Here is a 22,348-nt window from a genome sequence, read left to right on the forward strand (position 1 = left end):
TATGTATGTATGTTTGTGTGCATGTATGTAATAAATCTTTACTTTCACGGTGTGTGTGTCTTGTCTTTTTTTGGGTATTTTTTTAGTAATAGTACTACAGGTACCAGCGGGCCCGTTTTTCTGCCGCATGCTGGTACTTGTGGTTCTCCAAGTACCAGCATGCGGGGGAGGCTTGCTGGGCCTTGTAGTACTGCTACTAAAAACAATATCTTTTCATTATCACAAAAGGCTATCAGCCCCCCCCATCCGCAGCCCATTGGATGGGGGGGGACAGCCTCGGGCTTCACCCCTGGCCCTTGGGTGGCTGGGGGGGGGACCCCTTGATTGAAGGGGTCCCCACTCCCCCAGGGTACCCCGGCCAGGGGTGACTAGTTGGATTTTTGATGCCACGGCCGCAGGGCACTATATCAAAGTGACCCCCGGCTGTGGCATTATCTGTCCAGCTAGTGGAGCCCGGTGCTGGTTTTAAAAATACGGGGGACCCCTACTCTTTTTGTCCCCCGTATTTTTGGAACCAGGACCAGGCGCAGAGCCCGATGCTGGTTGCTTAAATATGGGGGAACCCCTGTCAATTTTTTTCCCATATTTCTGCAACCAGGATCGGCTCAAAGAGCCCGAGGCTGGTTATGCTTAGGAGGGGGGACCCCACGCAATTTTTTTTGAGAAAATAATCACTTTCCCACCCCTTCCCACTGATATACATGCACGGATCTCATGGATCCGTGCATGCCTATACAATAACGGATTAAAAAAGCAGGTCTGTTTTTTTTTAGCACTTTTTTACGAGTTGTAATTTTTCACGGCAGTGTTTGTTTTTTTTTTGCTTTGCACTTCTTAGTAAATTACAGAGATTCATACTTAAACAGCCGCGTTTTGACCGATGGTGTATTCATTTGTATTTTTTTTGTTGGACTTCCAAAAAATTACGAATGCCCTCATCACTGCCGTGATTATTGCTTAGTAAATTACCGAGATGACACTTTGATGAAAAAACGGCATCTCGGTCAAAATCGGGACCTTAGTAAATTTACCCCATCGTGTTGGTTTCACCTTCTCGCTGGTAATCCTGAGGGGAGTTTAACATGGGGTGCGACTTGCACAGGTTAACATTTGTAATTTTTACACTTTCATTTTTATAAACATTATTACATTTGTTACTTTCATTCTTAATATAGTTACTAAGTGCATTTTTATCGTACACCATCGCCATTCTCTGCAACCATACTCCTCTCCATTGCCATGTCTCTCTTCCCAAGATGAGAGTTTGATATGTAAGTTAAATTTCTTTGTATTTCACCTTCCTGTTGCCACAATTTTAAATAGTCATAATGTTTGATCCGTCTCTTTGCAGATTTAATGAGACATATCCTTCTCCTTAGATTTTGTAACACATCTGGGCTAAAGCTGCCTACCCGGGGAAACTTTTCCCCGTCATGCACAGTCATTCTTTCCCATTCATCACATAAAACCTCCGTGTGTGAACCGTATTTTTCACACATTACATACCTTGCCGACCCGATTGGCCGGTTTACTGAATCAACCCGAACCGAGGTTGATCGTCCCCTACCCGAACAACTGGCCCCCATACCTGCAGGTGTTGCTTTCACTACCTCTGACCTTCAAATCAGGGTCTTCAGCGAACCCTTACAAAACCAAGATGTCCGGTGTAGGCCGACGGTGGCAGTTTACCGAGTACTCCACTCACTCGCCCACGCCGACCAATACGCCCACACACTGCCTTAGCGCTGGCGTACTCGACCTAGGGCCCCTGCGACCTGAACCTCTATTTACTGGAACATGCGAGTGTGATCCGCAGAGCACTTAACCCTTTCCAGTAACTATTGGTTGCTGGATAGTTCCTGAGTGACCAGCGAACCTCCCTTAAAATAAAAAAAAATTACACAAATCACGTTAGAGTGTACAAATAGCGTTTATGACCCCTTTCGTACGCAAATGGTACTGGTCAGGTTACTAACTAATGCACACAATTACGTGCGGTACAATCGTTCTGCACATAAGCAACTAATCTTATGTGCGGAGCGACCAGTGGAATCGAAAATTTCGGCTGCGAATTCCTTCAGCCAGAGCTTTAATGGCCTATATGGGTTCTGCACCAACCCCCTGGGTTGTGCTCTTTTCTCTATCTATAGCGGACTTCCTCGTCTGCTGTACCTAGACCTCCCGGTCTGTTTGGACCTCCCGGTCTGTGCTACAATAGACCTCCTGGTCTGCTATACTCTAGTGCTCTTATTTCAATATTTAACAAGGGATGCCTCCCAAGCCACCATGCACGTCACTTACATGTATGTACCTCACGAGAACTCGACTTTCCTGTGGTTCAACCTCAAAAAAATTGTAGAAACTTATATATATACACTCACTCACCACATGTACACTTTAATTGTTATTTCTGCGCAGAAATTCCTTTCATTCAGTAACAGTCTAGACCAGATGAGCCGCAAATTGGAGAAGGATCTATTAGCTTAAAATTTTGGACACTAAAATTGACTTGCGCTATTTATCACGTTGCTTTCTTTTCACCTATTTAAAATAATACTATTGTGTGATTTGTATTATGTGGGCGTACCCAGACGCTCCGTTGCATCGGCCCTCGCGTCGCGTACGCTCTGTCCTTGTAAGGACACGTGTACACAGACCAAGTACGTTCACAGTAACACACTACACGTTTATCAATGTGAATGATCTTTAACTGTAATCATTCACTATACACCACCCAAATCTCCCTTGTATTCTTAGGCGAGACTGTGTGCGTGCTTTTTACAATTATACCCTTAAATATTACTTTTTATCTTTTTAACTACCAATAGCAACAAATCTTTCTTAGCACGTTATCAATGCAAATGGCAAACAGGAAGGTGAGATGTGAAAATTACACAAATGAACATGCAATTCTAAATTTAATCTAATAACATACATTGATGTGAGCACACGCATATAGATATTACATATAAGTACCAATCACTATTACTTATGATTGACTATGATATAGATTCAATAAATGCATAGAAAAAAAAACTAATTAAATGATGATTTCTTTTTGACAATGGATGGCTGATTATTTCCTGAGTCAACTGAAAATCAGCAGCTTAGGGGAAAGAAAAAAATGTGACCTTCCCAAAATGGCCGCTGCTCCTCCCCCTTTCACCTCCCATGAGGTTTACACAAAATGGGGGACAGACCTTTTGTCACAAAGAAAATCATCATGCCAGCTCCTTTTAGTTATCACGCTATGCAGAGCGATTAAAAATAATTTTAAACCTATTTAAACAGACAAGCCATCCAATCTGCGTGTGCAGTTGGCACCAAATAGAAATAAAAACCAGATTTACAGAGACAATAACGTACTGTTCCTACCTTCCAGTTCCCGAATTCCCTCAGCACTCCTTACCAAGTGAAGCAGACAATTAACTGGTCAGCACTGCAGTATCCCCGACCTCCAAACGGTTTAACGAGGGATACTACCTTTTCCGCCCTTTGCTGACCGATAATGTCTGCTAAAATTACCTAGTGCAGATATGTGAAGACCGGAGGAGCCCTCAATTGACAAAGCCTATATATTTATCCTATTTAAAATACTCTAAAAGATTAGGAGACACAGTACGCAATTGGCGCAAAAGGTATCGCAAGGGTACGCCCTTAGCGTAGCAGACGCTGTGCACAGGGTGTGAACACAGGCGTTGCAGATACTTACAGAATTAAACTAGAATAACTATACCTTAAGGAATGTACTTATACTGTAAACCTTTGTGCAGTGATAATGTGTAGATGTAATGCAGTGTAACCTTGTTAGTTTAAAAGCTGTATGAGCGTATGTGACTCTCTGAGAATACTTAGAAATATAATGAACACACACAGATACTGGTCTCAGGTTCTAACACCTTAAATGAACGTTCTATTGCAAAAGAATATACATTACAAGTTATACACTACCATCATAACATAGAATTCCTAACCAAGTTACTACACATAAAATACAATAAAAACACAAGTACTTTTAAGGGGAAGGAGAGGGAGAGAGAGAGAGAGAGAATGGCTTGCAATAACAATAAAGACAATATGGTTGCAGAGAAACTTACACATGTGAGAAACAATCGCTGCGCAGTTAGTCAATGCTGAGAATCTTTGTGGAGAGAATACTTGTTCTTACCCAGGCTGGCTGTCCCTATATACACAACACCCAGCAACAACACAATGGTCCCTACAATACCGCATGGGACTGAAGCTAGACTCCATTTTGGGAAAAACTCCCATGATTCCAAAGACTGCAACACATGGTTCAAAGGGGGAGGAGAAAACACCCAGCAGCAGCCATCTTCTACAAACCAACTAATTATATTCCACATTCCAATCCAACTAATTATATTCCACATTCCAATCCAACTAATTATATTCCACATTCCAATCCAACTAATTATATTCCACATTCCAATCCAACTAATTATATTCCACATTCCAATCCAACTTCCTAGAACCATCTTATTCAATTTCACATTCCAAACAAACTTCGTTTATTGCCTACAGTCCATGTTATATGAATCACCAGATCACAATGTAACCACACATCCCAGCATGCCATTGCTACAAAACCCATATTCACAAGTAACTGCATGGCGGTATTCATGATTGACAAGGTATATTATAACAAACCAGCACAATCTATTTTAAATCACCATAGGCAAACAAATACCACAAATGCTATGCTACAGGTTGTCTAATGTCCCAGCTACCATCACAGATTCCCAAACAAGTTACAATATCCTAGTTAAACCAGCACCATTGACCTTAAAGCCATCTGTCTATATTTCCTTATCTAGCCATGTGAATTCAATACTTAGCCTTTCGCTTGGAGCCTGGTGATAAGCAAGCCATTGCTTCTGGATGCCAGCTTGGTTCTGAGTGTAGCTACAGTACATCTGTCCTCTGAGGCCACATGCAACTGTACTGATCTCTTCTTTAGCCAGGAACTACTTTCCTGTTTGACTAGTTCCTGGGGAGGGGTCTCTCCTGCACAATTCAGTTACTATTCTCTTATGTATATGCTGATCAGGTTCAGCCCTGAAAACTGCCAAAAGGGTTGGCTTGAGTTCCCTGTTCATTGTATCATTCATTGTTCTAACAAAGTGATTTTAGCTTTTATACATATAATCATATCTATCCGCTGCAATGTCCCACAACTTCACAACAAGTATCAAATTAATCTACACACCAATCTGCTTGTTTCAATAGTAAACATGACGGGTGTATCTGGTTCTGTTCAAATAATACACATTCATGACATTAATTCATTAGGTAATTTTAAATCTCCATGATGTCTGGTGCTTGATATTATTATAATTATGTACTGTATGAAATAAGTGTCGAATCCATCTCTGTGCCATGTCCGTGTAAATGCGTGTGTTACCATATATTGCTGTGCTCGCTGCGCATATTTGCAAGTATAGCGACTTAAATGTGTGCAGTTTGTATGTTCTCTCTATGTAATATTTTTGACTTTGACAGGGCCACTACTAGCAGTAGCTGGGGAGCATGGGGACATGTGTGACAAATGCTGGTGTCCTACAGAGGAGGGGTCTGATGGCATAGAAAGAGGAAAATGTGGCTCTGATGGCACATGTGTAAATTATAAACTTATGTTATATTAAAACTCAAAGGTTTAGCCCCCTAAATCTCCCGTACTTTTCAGAGTGGCCAACTCAAAATCCGGGTGTAGGTGCTGGGGGGTGCAAGGGGTGGAATGTGTTGGTTGGAGGGGGATGCATATGCACCACCCTGTCCTTATACCCCCTTTCTGCACTCACAGCCCTGTCCTAGTACCCCCCTTTCTGCACTCACAGCCCTGTCCTAATACCCCCCCCCCTCTGCACATACAGCCCTGTCCTAACTGCCCCCCACTCCTGCAAGGACAGCCCTGTCCCTAATACCCAGGGACGTGCGGTGAGGTAAATGGCTCAGGAGGCACTGGCTAGAACCAGAGCCAGATTTACACGCAATATATGAGCCAAAGGGTACAACTGGTACAAATTATACACAGGTGCAGCAGTATAAATGCCTGGAATTCTGGGGAGTTTTGATCAGAGATGTGCGGAAAAGATACACAGGTGAGGCACTGCCTCCCCTGCCATAGAATTTTTACTCCAGAGTTTTGGCTATAAAAATGATTAGAATAATGCAAAGAAGATATTTCAAACAAATTATTTGTATTTTTCATATACATTATACATTCAAACCTCTGGCACAAATGTTAGTATGACAGGAAAGGCTCTGCCTCACTTGCCTCACCCCACCGCACTTCTCTGCTAATACCCACCTTACACTGTCTGCACTCACAGCACTGTCCTAACCCCCACTCTCTGCACTCACGATCCTGTCTTAATATCCCCCTCTCTTCAATCACAGCCTGGCTTAATAACCCCTCTGTGCACTCACAATCCTGTCCTAATACCCCCCTCTCTGCACTCACAGCCCTGTCCTAATACCCCCTTATACACTGACTCACGGGTGCTTTATAATTGCACTACATTATTTAATGGCAGTCATAGCCAGATTAAGGGGGGGAATGCAGGGCATACTGTACCCCAGGCCCCCCTTTGTCAGGAGGCCCCCAGGCCAGAGCACACTGACATCACTAGCTTTCCCTCTTAAGCGGCACCAAAACCAGCAGCCAGAATGTGAGCAGGACAGTATGCTGTGCAGGCAGAGACACAGGAGTATCATGTTTCATGAGCTACCGATAGAGCTTTCCGACCAGAGGAGAGATAGGAGGGTGGAGAGAGCTGTAAGTGACACAGGGATCCCAGCTTCTCCTCTTCCCTGCTGGGGTGTCTGAGTCTTGGGACCATTTGGGTCTGTTATACCTGTGAAACTAGGACACACATCTTACTTGACCAGATGGTTGAGTATTTTTGACATTCTCCTGTGAATTTTCCTTGTGAACCTGAACTCTTAAATATCACACACCTATTTTTAGTGAGTATCAGGCACGATTGCTCACATTTGTATTAACATGTGGCCTGTTTGGTGGATATGAGTGTCCAAGAATATTCTCCTATGGTACAATCCTTTAATTGGTAAACTTCCAAATTGATATATACCCCTGATGAAGTCTCGGCATGAGACGAAACATGTTGGGTATCCTGTCTTTCTTTTGATGTGACCTCCAATCTACTATATTGGAAGGAGGATATCATAGAAGAAGTATATGTATACTTGTGCCTGTCTAGACCCACATTACATGTGGTAGGGGGCTGATGTACTAAAGAGCTGTCATATGTATATGGACATTGTAGCCATTTTTGTATAAATTTTAATAAAACTTTGTTATTGAAACATGGTTTTATACTGTATGAAATGTTATAATACACTATTGTTTAAACAAAATGAAGGTTGTGCATAATTCCAACCCTCTGGAGCGCCAATTTCACTATTGCTACACACACACACTCTCACACACACACACACACACACACACACACACACACACACACACACATAACATATATAGTGGGAGGGGGAATCATAGCATGGGCTTTCTCTGGGAACAATTTTGTCATGCCCCTTCCTTGCGAGGCCATGTGCCTTATGTCACTATTGGAAAAACGAGTATGTGAGGGGTGGGGAGGGGGGGGGGGGGGGGATTTCTCTCTCTGGCACAGGGCACCAAAAAGCCTAGTTATAGCTCTGGGAAGGAAGCAAGCAGAGGAACTGCCAATCACTATGCACTGATTTTCTACTCCACAGAGGTCAGGTATGAAAAAAATACTAGAGTAGTACAAGTGACAGGTGCTGCTCAGCAGCTCTCTCCCTCCCCTCTCTCTTTCTCTCTCCCCCCACTCTCTCTCTCGTCCTCTCCTCTCTCCCTCTGCTCTCTCTTGTGCACTGTCTCTCCCTTCGCCCCCTCTATTTCTCCCTCATCTCTCTCTCTCTCCTCCTCAGCCAGCTCTCTCTTATCCCCCTCTCTTTCTCTCCCTCCCTCTTCCTCTCCCCCTCCATCTCTCTCCATCTCCCTCTCTCTCTTCCTCTCTAACTATCTCTCTATCTCTCTCTGTCTACCCCCTCTCTCTTTCTCAACCTCCCTCCCCCTCTCTTTCTCCCTCTCTCTCCTTCTGCCGACCTTCTCCTCTCTCCATCTCTCTCTCTATCTATCTCCTCCTCTCTCTTGCTTTGTCTCCCTCCTCTCTCACTCCATCTCCCCCTCTCTCCCGGTCTCCCCCTCTCTCTCTCTGACTCCCCCCTCTTTCTCTCTATCTGTCTCTCCATCTCCCCATTTCTCTGTCTCTCTCTCTCTCTCTCTGCCCCCCCCTCTTTTTCTCTCTCTGTCTCCCCCTTTCCCTCTCTCCCTGTCTCCCCTCTTTCTCCATCTCTGCCCCTCTCTCTCCATCTCTACCCACTCTCTCTCCATTCACCTCCCGCCTCTCTCTCTGTGTTCCTTTACACCTCTCTTTCTTCCTTTTCATCCCTATCCCTCTATCTCCCTCCCTCTATCTCTCCGTTTCCCTCTCTCCTCTTCCCTAACATACTGTAATTCCTCTTCTATCCCTCTATCTCCATCTTCCCTCTCACGCTTTCTCTCTCCATCTCCCCATCTCTCTCCTGCTCCCCTCTCTCTGCCCTCCTCCCTCTTCATCCCCCCTCTCTGTATCCACCTTTCTCTCCGTCTCCCCCTCTCTAACTCTCTCTCTCCATCTCTGCTCCATCTCTCTTTGTCTCTCCCCCTACCTCTCTCTGCTCCCTGCACCTCTCTTCCTACCTCTTCACCCAACTCTCTCATCCTCCCTCCATTTCCCCTGTCTCGCCATCTTCCCTCTCTCTCCCTGTCTCACCCTCTCTTTTTCTGTCTACCCCCTTTTTTTCTCTTCCTCAGTCTCCCTCTCTGTCCCCTGTCTCTCCAACTCTGCCCCCCTACTCTCCCTGTCTCCTCCCTCCCTTCCTCCCCCTCCACTCCTCTCTCTCTTCTCTCTCCATCTCTCTCTCTCTCTCTCTTCGCCTGCACCTCTCTTCTGTCCTCTTCACCCAACTTTCTCTCTCCCTCCGTCTCTTCCTCTCCCTCACTCTCCTCTTCTTCCCTAACATAATTTCTCTTCTGTCCCTTTAGTAAATTCTTCTACTACACTAGCGTTGTCTTTACTCAGCTCTCATGTTAAAGCCGCTTGTTTGTTTTCTGCCCGTTTCCCCCACTGATACTTTCCCTTCATGTTCCAGTGAACCCTTTCAACCCAATTTATCCCCTATACACCCACCTATAGAGACCTCTTATACCTTCTGCCTCTCCTCATCACCTTCTCCCAGTTGACCTCTCCCGGTCATCCTCTGCATACTCCAATGCCTCTCCATTGCACACACTGCTTCTCTCTGTCACACTCAACCCCCTCAACCTTTTCCTGTCACCCATTGACTCTCCCTTTCACTAACTCTCCATCTCTCTGTCACACTATGCCTCATCCCCGTCATCCTCTACCTCATCCCTGTCATCCTGTACCTCTCCTTGACACCCACTACCATGTGGCATATTGTGAACTTGGGAGGAGGGTGGAGGAGGGGGAGCCCAAAGTATAGTTTTGCACCTGGGCCCACCCACTTCAGAGACGTGAGCAGGATCAAGGAGAGTTGTATGAGCCATAACCTCTGAGTCTCATGGACATTTCAAGACATTAAGTAAATGTTTGTTAAAGTGTAGTTGTACATATATACAATAACGACTTCCATATTCTGGGCTGAGCTAATTTACATGAGAATGCAGTTCACTAGGAACTAATATCTCAGGATAAGTCAGATTCATGATTACTATTCAGGCAGTGCCGCAGTCAATGTAGAACATCCACCCCACAGTCCAGATTTGGGTTCACCATACACTTAGATTTTCATGGAGGCACATGTGGTGCCTAAAAACACAAGGTATTGGTTTGATCCCCCTTTTCCCTCCTCCTTTTGTCAAGAACATATACTGTAGTGTAATCTAGGTGGCTCAGTATCTACAGGGTTGTAGGAGGGAGTCTATAATGCTTAATGGATGACCTAGTGCTGGGCACAAGGATTTGTGGTGTGAGATGGTAGATGTTCGGGACAGTTACAAGAGAATAATACTATTCCTCTCCTCCCGGCAGAGCTCTGTTTACCAGTAGTTGGAACAGCTTAGAGAAGAAACTATATAACATCCCTGGAATCTCACAAGATATGATGAGACTAATCATAGAGTATGCGTACACCCGGTCTGTGACCATCACCACCAACAACGTGGAAGAACTCCTAATTACAGCTGACCAGCTGAACATCATGGGCATTGTACAAGCTTGCTCCGAGTTCATGATAGGCCAGCTGTGTTCGGAAAATTGCATTGGCATCTGTAAGTTCACAGAATATTATTATTGCCCGGACCTTCAACAGAAAGCCTACCTGTACATCTTGCACAACTTTGAGGATATAGTGAAGACCTCAGACGAGTTCCTAGAGCTATCAGCGATGGAGCTTAGAGACTTCATAGAGAAAGATGAGCTGAACATTAAACAGGAGGATGTTCTGTTTGAGGCCATCATTAAGTGGATTAATCATGATCTAACAGCTCGGAAGCAGTATATATCCACCCTTCTTTCCGAGGTATCTCCATCCTTCTTATTATCTATGCACTGTTCCCACTAAGCTGTGTGATCTCAAATTGGTAAAAAGAAAAAGAAAGAAATCCATTGTGTGGTGTTGCAGTGAAAAGTGTAAAGCATATTATTTTTCTACTAGATCAAATGTGCGTAATTTCTCAGACTTCCTGAGTAATAATTAAATTGCTCCTACCAATAGTAGATGTATATTTTTGTGCCAGAATCTATATACTGTACTAAACCATACAAACATCTACATTGTGCAAAAATAGGCAAATGACGTTCTGGAGTTGTACATTTACATTGTACCATTGCCCTTTGCACCTGTAAATGACCCTTAATATATTAATTTTGTACTGTATGATTTTTTTGCATCCATTTGCATTGTTGATGACACAGACGATCTCTAGAACTCTTGAGGGATCGAAAAAACTTGATTACAGATTACCAGTAGCAGTAATGGACAGAAAAGTAGAAATTGAAATTAATGGGATAACACCATGAAAAAAACTACTTTCCTTTAACAACCCCTCCAATAAGTAAATCTCTGCAGATCTTATCACTGTAACCCAGTTTAACAATCTTACTTTGAAAATAAAAACACTCTGTACATTGATTAATCTAGAACACTGGTTCTCAAACTCGGTCCTCAGGACCCCACATGGTGCATGTTTTGCAAGTCTCCTCACAGAATCACAAGTGAGATAATTAACTCCACCTGTGGACCTTTTAAAATGTGTCTGTGAGTAATTAATACACCTGTGCACCTGCTGGGTTACCTGCAAAACATGCACTGTGTGGGGTCCTGAGGACCGAGTTTGAGAACCACTGATCTAGAACAGTGTTTCCCAACCTCAGTCCTCAAGGCACACTAACAGTCCTGGTTTTAGTGATATCCAGGCTTGAACACAGGTGACTAAATTAGTGCCTCAGTTATTTTGATTTAACCATCTGTGCTGAAGCCTGGATATCACTAAAACCTGCACTGTTGGTATGCCTTGAGGACCGCGGTTGGGAATGCCTGATCTAGAAGGATGGGACCAGTGATTTAACAGCAGATCAAAGGAGGAGCCGAAACTAAGTAGTAGAATGTCAGGGTAACACTGAACAACGTGTTTTACCTTCATGGATCTGAATATAATTATTTATGGAGTATAATGGTTAGAGGAGAGGGACTTTGGCAGTAGAAATCAAGTTGTGTTAGACAACTTGTAAGGTTAGTACTGTAGAATACCTGACTGCCTAGGCAGAGGGTTTAGTGGTAGAAGCTATTGACAATCTGCTGTATCATGCAATATTTTCTTCAACATTCCCTGTGCAATCCGCTCCTCATATCTTTTCTGTAGTTTACTATCTTTTCTGTAGCTTCTGCTATTCTACCTGCTGACTAGGATTTACGAGCAACTGAATTTAAATTTATAGATCACATTAATGATTAGCATTACTGCCTCACAGCACTGAGGTCATGGGTTTGATTCCCATCATGGCCCTGACTATGTGGAGTTTGTATATTCTCTCCGTACTTGCGGGGGTTTCCTACGTGTATTCCGGTTTCCTCCCACAAGCCCAAAAAATATACTGGTAGGTTAATTGGCTCCCGAACTGGTAGGTGAATTGTTTTACGCTTAAGTTTACCTTAGTATTGTAAGTGTGGGCGTGTACATAGGCAGACTAGATGGGCCAAGTGGTTCTTATCTGTCGTCAAATTCTATGATAATGTTATTAATGACTATTTTTGGGATATCCATAGAAATCAGTGGTACACACAAATATTAAGTATCCCCGGCATTTATGTACAGGGGACTGAAGAAGAGATGTTGTGCCTATTTCAGACCTGATTGTAGATGTGCGAAAAAACGCATATCTACGATCAAAATCTCTGACATGCTTGGGGACGCCCAGAACAGGGCAAGTGCACCCAGCATGCCTAGTCCTGCTTCCCCCCACAGACGTGTGAAAGCATTGCACAGCGTCGATGCTTTCACACTTGCCGAGTAGCTCTCTGCCTATGCAGCCTAGCTACCCGCCATGTTTAGGGTCGCAGCGGCAACGTATGACATCACGCAGCCACCGCGCCCACCCCGCAAACAGTCCAGACATGCCTGCATTGTCTGGACCGCGCCCCAAAAACGCTGTTGCAACGCCGCCATCACACCCTGCGACCGCCTCTGCCTGTCAATCAGGCAGAAGCAATCGCACAAGTGAGATGCCATTGCATCTCACTGTGCGCGCACACGCAGTGCAGCTGCTGCGCGTGCGCACACAGCACAGGGCTTCAGCGTGCGTACACTGCTGTGACCAGGTCTGAAGTAGGCCCATTGGGAAAGATTTTTCGACCTCAAAGCAACCTAAACAGGTTTCTGGAATGCAAATGAAGCCTTTGGACTTCTCTTCGCAGAAATCATTGGGACAGGGTTCCTTTCGAAGCCGTCCCTGGAAATGGTTGCTTGCACATGTGTGATCAGCCGACAATGAATGCACAGAAGCGCTGTAGCGTCCCGATAAAGAATGAGCGATCCCTTTACTTCTATCACATTGCAGGCTGCCATTAGAGCCCTTGTCCCCGGATGTGATTTTTAATACATCTTGATGAATCTTAATTTCTTATTACCGCGACTAAGATCCAATAATTAATAAATGCGTCTCTATGTATCTAATACCCCTTTCACACAGCCATAAATTTCCCGGGTTAAAACACATGAACGCGCATCAACCCGGGATATTTCTCAGTGTGAAAGGGAACAGGGACAAAAACCAAGGATTTCTGTCCCTGCATTTCAACCCTGCAATCGACCAGGGTTGGTCCCGGGATGATCCCTGGACCCTGGACAGTGTGAATGGTGCAGGGACATGTCCCACCTTCCCGGGTTGCCTCTGCTGATGCTGATTGGCTATTCAGGGCACTTCCTGTTCTTGTGGTTTTTCTGAGACACTCATTTTCAGAAAATGCAGGGCCATCCCGGGTTCAGTATGAAAGGTGCAGACCCGGGATGTCTCTGCAAAAAATGCTGGTGTGAAAGGTGCCAACCCGGGAATGTCCCTGCATGAGCCCGTGGCAGAATTCCCGGGTTTTGTCCCTGCATTTCTGGTGTGAAAGGGGTATTAGTAAAATATAAATCTGTCTGATAATAAGATGTCTTAGCAATTTTTCCCTCATCCCTTACTTTTTCCATTGTATGCATTCGGTTGTCTACTAACGTGTAACTAATGCGATGTTACGTTCCTCGCTAGGTTCGTTTGGCCTTAATGAATCCAGATTACTTCATGAACAGCGTCAAAACCCACAACTATGTAAAAGACAATGAAGAATGCAAGCCAATCATTGCTAATGCTAGCCAAAATATGTGTGACCTTAACATGCATGGCGTCGCCAAATCTGACTTTAGAAACCCACAGACAAGGCCTCGCCTCCCTTACGCCATCTTATTGGCTATTGGCGGCTGGAGTGGTGGTAGTCCCACTAATGCCATTGAGTCTTATGATGCCCGTGCCGACAGATGGGTTAATGTTACATGCCATGTGGAGACCCCCAGAGCCTATCATGGAACGGCATACTTGAAAGGCTATGTGTACATCATTGGAGGGTTTGACAGCATGGACTACTTTAACAGTGTGAAGCGCTTTGATCCGCTCAAGAAAACATGGCAGGAAGTGGCCCCGATGCACTCTAAGCGATGTTACGTCAGCATCACCGTCTTTGATAACCACATCTACGCTATGGGTGGCTATGACGGCTATGTTCGGCTAAATACTGCTGAATGTTATGAACCGGAGTCCAACCAGTGGACTATGATTGCCCCTATGCATGAGCAGAGGAGTGACGCCAGTGCCACCACGCTCGATGGGAAGGTAAGAAGATAATGCCGCGTTCCTGCATAAGGCACTTCCAAGTTTAGAAGATACAGTATTATGGCTACTGCTTTCGTCCATTTTTGTGCTGAGCTTATTAGACTAAACCTTAGTAAATGATTCCCCAGGGATGTTTCTAGACAATTTGGCTCCCAGTGTGATGAGTAAAAATATGCGCTCCAGCCTCAATGAACATAACGAATATATATTTTGCGTGTGCCACGCCCCTGGCTAGGGGGCATGACCTTGTAAAAATGGGCATGGTCTTGCTAAAATGGGCAGGGCCTCACAGGAAAAGACTACCTTGCACCCCAGTTTTTGACCCTGCACCAACCTCGGCCACCACAGGAAAGAAAGAAAGAAATTCCACCTCATCAAGCCCCACATAGTAATGCCCCTTGCACCATTTTATGCCACACATTGCAATGCCCATGATTCATTAGGACCCACAGTATGGCTTCTAATTACTTTTAAATTACCTGCTTGTTGCCAGGGGCTCCATGCTCTGGGTTCCATGCTCATTGCCAGGGGTTTCATGCTCTGGGTTCCATACTCAGTGCCAGGGGTTTCATGATCTGGCTGTCATGCTTGTTGCCAGGTGTTTCATGCTCTGGCTGTTATGCTCATTTGCAGGGGTGTGTAATGCTCATTGCCAGGGGTGTGTAATGCTCATTGCCAGGGGTTTCATGCTGTGGCTGTCTTGCTCATTGCCAGGGGTGTATAATGCTCATTGCCAGTGGTGATGCTCACCAGGCCATAGGTAAACTGGTTGTAAGTTAGTAGCAATTGTCAATGTTGTGAACAGGTGGAATCAGTATTGGATCCCGACGGTCATAATACCGTAGCCGGAATCCAGACATGTGGGATCCCAACGGCGAGCGCAGCATTTCCCCTCACGGGCTCATTGTGCTCACCATGCATCGTTCGCCACACTAATTCATTCCACCTTGCGGGTAGCGTGGAACCCCCCCCCCCCCCCCCCCCGAGTGTGGATTCGGGATTCCGGCGTCAGTATTATGACCACCATGATCCCGACCGTCGGGAAACTAACTGCTTCCGCTTCCCGAACATGTATTTGAATCATTTTATTTTTGCAGATCTATATATGTGGTGGATTTAATGGGAATGAATGTCTGTTCACTGCTGAGGTCTACAGTCCTGAGATCGGGCAATGGAACCTTATCACCCCAATGAGAAGTCGGCGTAGTGGCGTTGGAGCTATTGCCTATGGAGACCAAATTTATGTGGTAAGAGGGAAATTCTTATTTATAAGCTCTTTTATTTTCCATAGTCTAATATAAAAACCTATCCTAAATCCTTCAATCATGAGACAACATTGGCCAATGTCATGTACAGTATATAGAAGTGTGACCATTTAGAAAATAGGCTCAAGATTTGCAGCTGTTGTTTGGCCACATCTTGGTTGAAAATGACTCTTTATATCCTACAAAATCATTGAAAAAAGGTCTTAGAGCTCTATTACTCCATAAAATATTGGACATTTTCATTAAACACTTTAAAAAATGTCTATCACAAAGGGGACCAATCAGAAGCTGCAATGTCCATGATTGTGGATTCTCATTGGTTCTCCCACACACCACTCAGTGCCTGACAGTTTTCATCAAGAGCACTTACCATGTGGCTGTGGGAAAGGAAGTACGAATTAGCTGAAGGTCATAGTTCAGCTGTAAGGGACATCTGGCTGTTTCATACTCATATACCTTTCACATAGAAACTGTTATATGCACTCGAAAACATCATTAGTTTTACATTTGTCAGCATTACAAGTAGCTGTTTGATATAAACTTGCTCATTCAATATTTCATCTAGTTAGAAGATGCTTTAATAGAGCAAATATTGGACAGAAGAGAACAGTCACACCGTATATTACTCACTATTTAAATTGTCTGCAATTTAAATCGTTTTAGCTTATCTTTGTCACATTTTTAAATCCCCCCCAGAAGGGAGGTGCAAGAAGAAGCTTTGGGGGAGGGGTTTTCAGTGCAGTGAATTGGGTCAGTGTAGCCCAATGCTACGATTTGTGCTATGGCACAGTGGCGGGCAGAGTCACAAAGACGCAATTCGCTGGTCTGCCCTACCGGGGTCCGGGAAAACTCCAGTGAGTCTCCTGGACACTTCTCCTGGAGAGAAGGAAAGTATGCTTTTACTCAGCAACATGAAACCTTGCTACGTCCTGATTTCAGCTCAAACACTACACTAAAGCCACACCTGAAATGTGACTAAATTCTATTGTTTCAAAGCTCTAGTGCACATTTCTTATAGTTAATTCTTTGTTCTTTTCTATCATCTTCCCTTGTGGTTGGTGCCATGCTCTGTGGAGTACAGTAAGCTATTCCTAGTCATTAATTGATCCATATTGGTCTATATTGTTTATTTATAGGTTGGTGGCTTTGATGGAGTTACTCGTCTTCGTAGTGTTGAGGCTTTCAGTCCCACCACTAACACCTGGAGCACAGTACCCTCAATGTTCAATCCACGCAGCAACTTTGGCCTTGAGCTAGTGGACGATCTTCTTTTTGTGGTGGGGGGCTTCAATGGCTTCACCACCACATACAATGTTGAGTGTTATGATGAGAAGACAGGTGAGTGGTATGATGCCCAAGACATGAGGGTCTACCGTAGTGCCCTCAGCTGCTGTGTGGTGCCGGGACTTAGCAACGTCCGGGAGTATACTGATCGCGAAAATGAATGTGTCAGAGATGATGTTATGGCCTTATCCTCCACAAGTTCACTGCTGACAGTGTCTTCAAGCTGAACATTTAGCAACAACATCAATGTCAGTAGACCACCTAGTAATAAAAATGTCCAGTCTCATGCGGTGAAATAATTGTTATCATGTTTTTTGTCTTGTTTTTAATGGATCTAATCGATGAACACTATGTAATATTTGCTAAGATGTGTAATGGATTTATTAGATGCCCTTGTACTACTGTACATATATCTGTAACACAAGGTTGAGTTCTAGAGATGAGCAAAAGCAGTCCACTAAATGGGAAATTCAGCAAGGGATATTCAGATGACCGATGTTCACAGTGTTGATATGATGCTATGTCTAGAGAAGCAACAATGGATCAGAGAAGTCGGCAGGAGGCATCTTTTTTTACACAAGACGCCTCCACCTCCGAATCAGCACCTGTGATTGGTTAGTAGCGTAGCCCCAAAGGAGATAAGTATGTTCCCTGGTGGTCAACCTCATTAACTTTTAAGAAAGTTCGCCTGCTCTGATTTGGGGTGGGGAGGGGCGGAGGGAGGGAGGGCTGCGTTCCTAGAAATGCTTGTGCCTCACATCTGCCGCTCATGTACAAAAGCAGAAACATTGGTCACACATAGTCGTACATGGGATCTCTGCAATAATCAGACTTTAATATTAAGGAGGAGATTTAGCAAATCTTCTCAAGAAATCAAGTGAAGATTGTGCTCATTCAACCAATCAGCTATTAGCTCTAGTTATATCTTGTATAGGTAGCTACAGGCAACCTCTGCACTTTTCCTCTTTATAAAGTTTGATGCATATCCCCCATTATTAGATCAAAGCGCGGCATTATCACTTATTGCTGTTGTGAGTAAAATTAGCGATTTATCCGAGTTGAAAAAAGGGATGATTATCGGCTTTCGGGCCAAGGGTGGATATATTTCTGAAACAGCGCACTTTGTGAACTGTTCGCGTGCTGCTGTGGTGAAGGTGCATCGTGACTGGACAAATGGCACCATTGCGAATAACCGATGTGGAAACTGTGCAGCACCACGTGCCATTGATGTGAGAGGTGACCGTCGGCTACCAAGGTGCGTGAGGGCCGACTGACACACTACAGCAGAACAGCTCAAAATGAACCTGGTGGTTCCAGACTTGTGTCTAAAACGACAGTTCAGCCCTCTAGCTGCTGTCCGTGCTGCACACGGCGGTTACTCTGGCTATTAGCTGGTGTTCATAATAATGTGACTCGACCGTGTATATTGTAACTAAATGTAACACATTCTTACGCCAATTTTGTTGGTTACAAAATCTGTGTAGAGTACTTGTGTGAAAATTAACGACAGATATTTCCCCAAATACATGTTCATGATAGTGTCCAGGTTCCCTAAACTGGATATAGATCTCCAGGCATTTAAAGCAAAAATATATAATTCCTAAAGAAATGACTCCATACCCATGCTGTACATAAGTGTACTTACTTCTTACTTCTAATGTCACCGCGCAGTGCAGAGAGAAGCAGCGTTGTGTATAAATGCGCTGCCATTTCTGACTAGGTTTCAGCAGAAGAAGATTAATTAGAAAGTCTAGGGGTCTGGGGATTTATACTGTGATTAATGAGGCTTTAAACCAGCAGTTCATTTGTAAGTCACAAATTAGCCTAGCCCAACAAAAAAAACAAAAAAAAAAACAGACTTTTTTTGTAAACCTCGGAGTTGGCAAATTAAATGAAGAGAAAAATTGATTACATTTACCCTATCAAATACTGTACATGCAGAGATTTCACTTGGAAATCAAAAGTTATTTAATAGGATCATAAATGATTTAGCACAACTGTACTGTAAACTGTGGCAGCCAATCAGGTATTGGTGGCTGGTTGATTTCTCCTGAATCCTTTACTTTTGTACATTTTGGGCCTAATTCTGAGTTGATCGCAGCAGCAATTTTGTTAGCAATTGGGCAAAACCATGGTGGTCATTCCGAGTTGTTCGCTCGTTATTTTTTTCTCGCAACGGAGCGATTAGTCGCTAATGCGCATGCGCAATGTCCACAGTGCGACTGCGCCAAGTAAATTTGCTATGCAGTTAGGTATTTTACTCACGGCATTACGAGGTTTTTTCTTCGTTCTGGTGATCGTAATGTGATTGACAGGAAGTGGGCGTTTCTGGGTGGAAACTGGCCGTTTTATGGGAGTGTGTGAAAAAACGCTACCGTTTCTGGGAAAAACGCGGGAGTGGCCGGAGAAACGGAGGAGTGTCTGGGCGAACGCTGGGTGTGTTTGTAACGTCAAACCAGGAATGACAAGCACTGAACTGATCGCACTGGAATAGTAAAGTCTCGAGCTACTCAGAAACTGCACAGAGAAGTCTTTTCGCAATCTTTCGTTCGCAATTTTGATAAGCTAAGATTCACTCCCAGTAGGCGGCGGCTTAGCGTGTGCAATGCTGCTAAAAGCAGCTTGCGAGCGAACAACTCAGAATGAGGGCCCATGTGCACTGCAGGAGGGGCAGATATAGCATGTGCAGAGAGAGTTAAATTTGGGTGGGGTGTATTCAAACTGAAATCTAAATTGCAGTGTAAAAATAAAGCAGCTAGTATTTACCCTGCACAGAAACAAAATAACCCACCCAAATCTAACTCTCTCTGCAAATGTTATATCTACCACCCCTCCAGTGCCCATGGTTTTGCCCAATTGCTAACAAACTTGCTGCTGCGATCAACTCAGAATTACCTCCTTTGTCTGTTTTCCTACTCTGGGAATGGTATGGGATATTAGGCTTATACCCCTTTCACACCGCACAAATAACCCGGTATATTGCTTGGTCGACGTGGGATGATGTGCGGTGGTCATTCCGAGTTGATCGCAGCCAGCAACTTTTTTGCTGCTGCTGCAATCAACTAGTCCACTCTTATGGGGAAGTGTATTTTAGCTTAGCAGGGCTGCGATCGCTTGTGCAGCCCTGCTAAGCTAAACAATTTTCAAGCAGAAGTTGACCAGCCATATACCTACTAACCCTGTGCGACGATCCCTGCGATGCTGAAGCCGCCTCTGACGTCAGACATCCGCCCTCCGTTCTTCTGGACACGCCTGCGTTTTCCTTACCAGTCCCCGAAAACGGCAGCCAACGGTCCGGATCCGCCCTGGAACACCTTCTTCCTGTCAATCTTCTTTGCGGTCAGCTCTGCGACTGCTTCCTTTGGTAGACGCGACGTAACCCGGCAACCTGTCGTCGGGCAACATCGCGCACACGCACTGCGGCCGCCGTGCATTCGCGCATTTCATACCCGTTCGCACCGCAGCGATAAACCGTTGCGTGCGAACAGGTCAGAATGACCCCCATTGCCGGGTCGATGTGGGACAATGTGCAGTGTGAAAGGGCTAAGTCACGAATTCCCAGGTCACCTGACCCGGTATTTTAACCTGGGAATAACCCTGCTTTATTACCAGGTCAGATGCTTTGTGAACGGGTTACGCGGGTCGATGCGATCCAGGACGCGTTCACACAATGGAGGAGGCGGCATGGGGATAATCTCATCTCCAAGCCCTGCCTCTACTCCAGCCCTCAAATATGCTGGCGCCGCCTCCGCTACCGCCCCCGATGGCAACCCGACCAATTGCCGGGTCGTATTGCCAGTCTGAAAAGGGGTCTCATGGCGGGTCGCACATGGGAAGGACCGTGTACAATTCCCGTGTGCGACCTGTGATTGCGATCTGAAAGCGGTATCACCGTCCACATTCTGCTCTCAGGTGAAACCCCTACAGATTCAGATTCCCTGGATGAGAGCTGTTGAAGCTGTTGCTAAGACATAGGGGTAAATTTACTAATTTGCAGCTTTTTCACTGTGAGATTGCATCCTGCTGATTTACTAAGAACAAAAGTGCCGCAATCCCACTGAGAAACCACACTCTTGAACACGGTTTGCAGTCCCGTTTTTCTTCCAGTAAAAATATAGAAACCCCAGGTTTACTATGCGGCAAGATTTGATCCTGTGGAATAAGTAATAACTGACAATTATGGGATGAGCAATAAAATGTGTATTACTATTTCAAATGACCAACCAATTTCATATCATTAATGAATACAACCAGTGGTGTGCCATAGCTATAGCATGGCATTAGCTGTGGCACTAAGGCGAGCTGGTTAGTGGAGTGACGTGTGTGGATTAGGACAGGCTAATTTTTTCGCTATTTTTTGTTTTAAAAAAATTGGTTGTATGCTATAACATTTTAGTCTTGAGGCATCCATGGTGGTGGTGTGTGTGGGGAAGGGTGTGTGTGTGTGTGTGTGTGTGTGGGGGGGGGGGGGGGGGATAAGTCCCATGCCTTATCGCTGGTGCATGTCCCTCTTTTAACTCCTATTGCACTAACCTATGGAATGAGCATGCCAATGACATACGAAAAAACGATTGTGAACCAATGAATCAGGCCCTGTGTGTTCAAAAAGGAATAACTTCACACCTATTGGAACAATCACATATCGTTGTTGTTCAGGAGCCAATAAATAACAATAGCACATTACTCCATGCTGAAGTGACAGCTAAGGATTCTGGGTAATGGTGTGTAAGTGAACGGCCTCAGAACATCACACATTTCTGTCTTCACTTTTAGAAACCAGCAGGTCACAGTTATAACTGGAAGTAACCCATACTTGCTGGGGGAGAGTAGGCAGCCCTCCCAGATCCCACACACTTCCCCAGTGAAAATACAGATTTGCTGTGTATCACGTAATGATTGAACCACCAACCCCTGTGGCGGCGTAACTCATATAATCACATAGCCGCACCACCAAGATAGCAAGGCTGTGCCTTCTTGGCTCACACATTTAGCAGAGGGCATCCGGCAGGGCATGGCCTGTCCCCACAATTTGTCACACTCCATAGTACCAATGGCAGACCGTTCTCTTAGCAGCCCCATCTATAAGAACACATTTTGGGGGGTATTTATTAAAACTGAGGCACCGCAAGAGCATTCTGCCACGCCTGCCTTATGGGACACTTGCAGAAATATCAGGGATGTTGTCAAAAGGTCAACAATAAGAATGTCAATATTCCTTTTGTCGACACAGCAATGTCAACAGTTATGATGTCAGTATTTGTCATGCAACATTTCTGCACTGTCAGAAGGTAAACAATAACATTAGGGTTAGGCTGCAGGGGGAGCATTCTTTTAACAAAAATA

At 44.7% G+C, this 22,348-nt stretch overlaps 1 protein-coding gene across 1 annotated transcript in view; it reads left to right on the forward strand.

Moving 5' to 3' along the window:
* The window catches only part of LOC134957102 (kelch-like protein 10), a 39,773-nt gene extending 22,469 nt beyond the window's left edge, over window positions 1-17,304 (forward strand). The window contains exons 2-5 of the mRNA XM_063938839.1: window positions 10,122-10,611; window positions 13,839-14,456; window positions 15,554-15,703; window positions 16,858-17,304. Coding sequence (XP_063794909.1) covers window positions 10,122-10,611; window positions 13,839-14,456; window positions 15,554-15,703; window positions 16,858-17,232 — 1,633 coding nt within the window. The 3' untranslated portion in view covers window positions 17,233-17,304. The remainder of the gene's footprint in view (window positions 1-10,121; window positions 10,612-13,838; window positions 14,457-15,553; window positions 15,704-16,857) is intronic.
* Window positions 17,305-22,348: the final 5,044 nt, after the last annotated feature.

Source organism: Pseudophryne corroboree, chromosome 9 (genome assembly GCF_028390025.1).
Source record: "Pseudophryne corroboree isolate aPseCor3 chromosome 9, aPseCor3.hap2, whole genome shotgun sequence".
Taxonomy (NCBI): Eukaryota; Metazoa; Chordata; class Amphibia; order Anura; family Myobatrachidae; genus Pseudophryne; species Pseudophryne corroboree.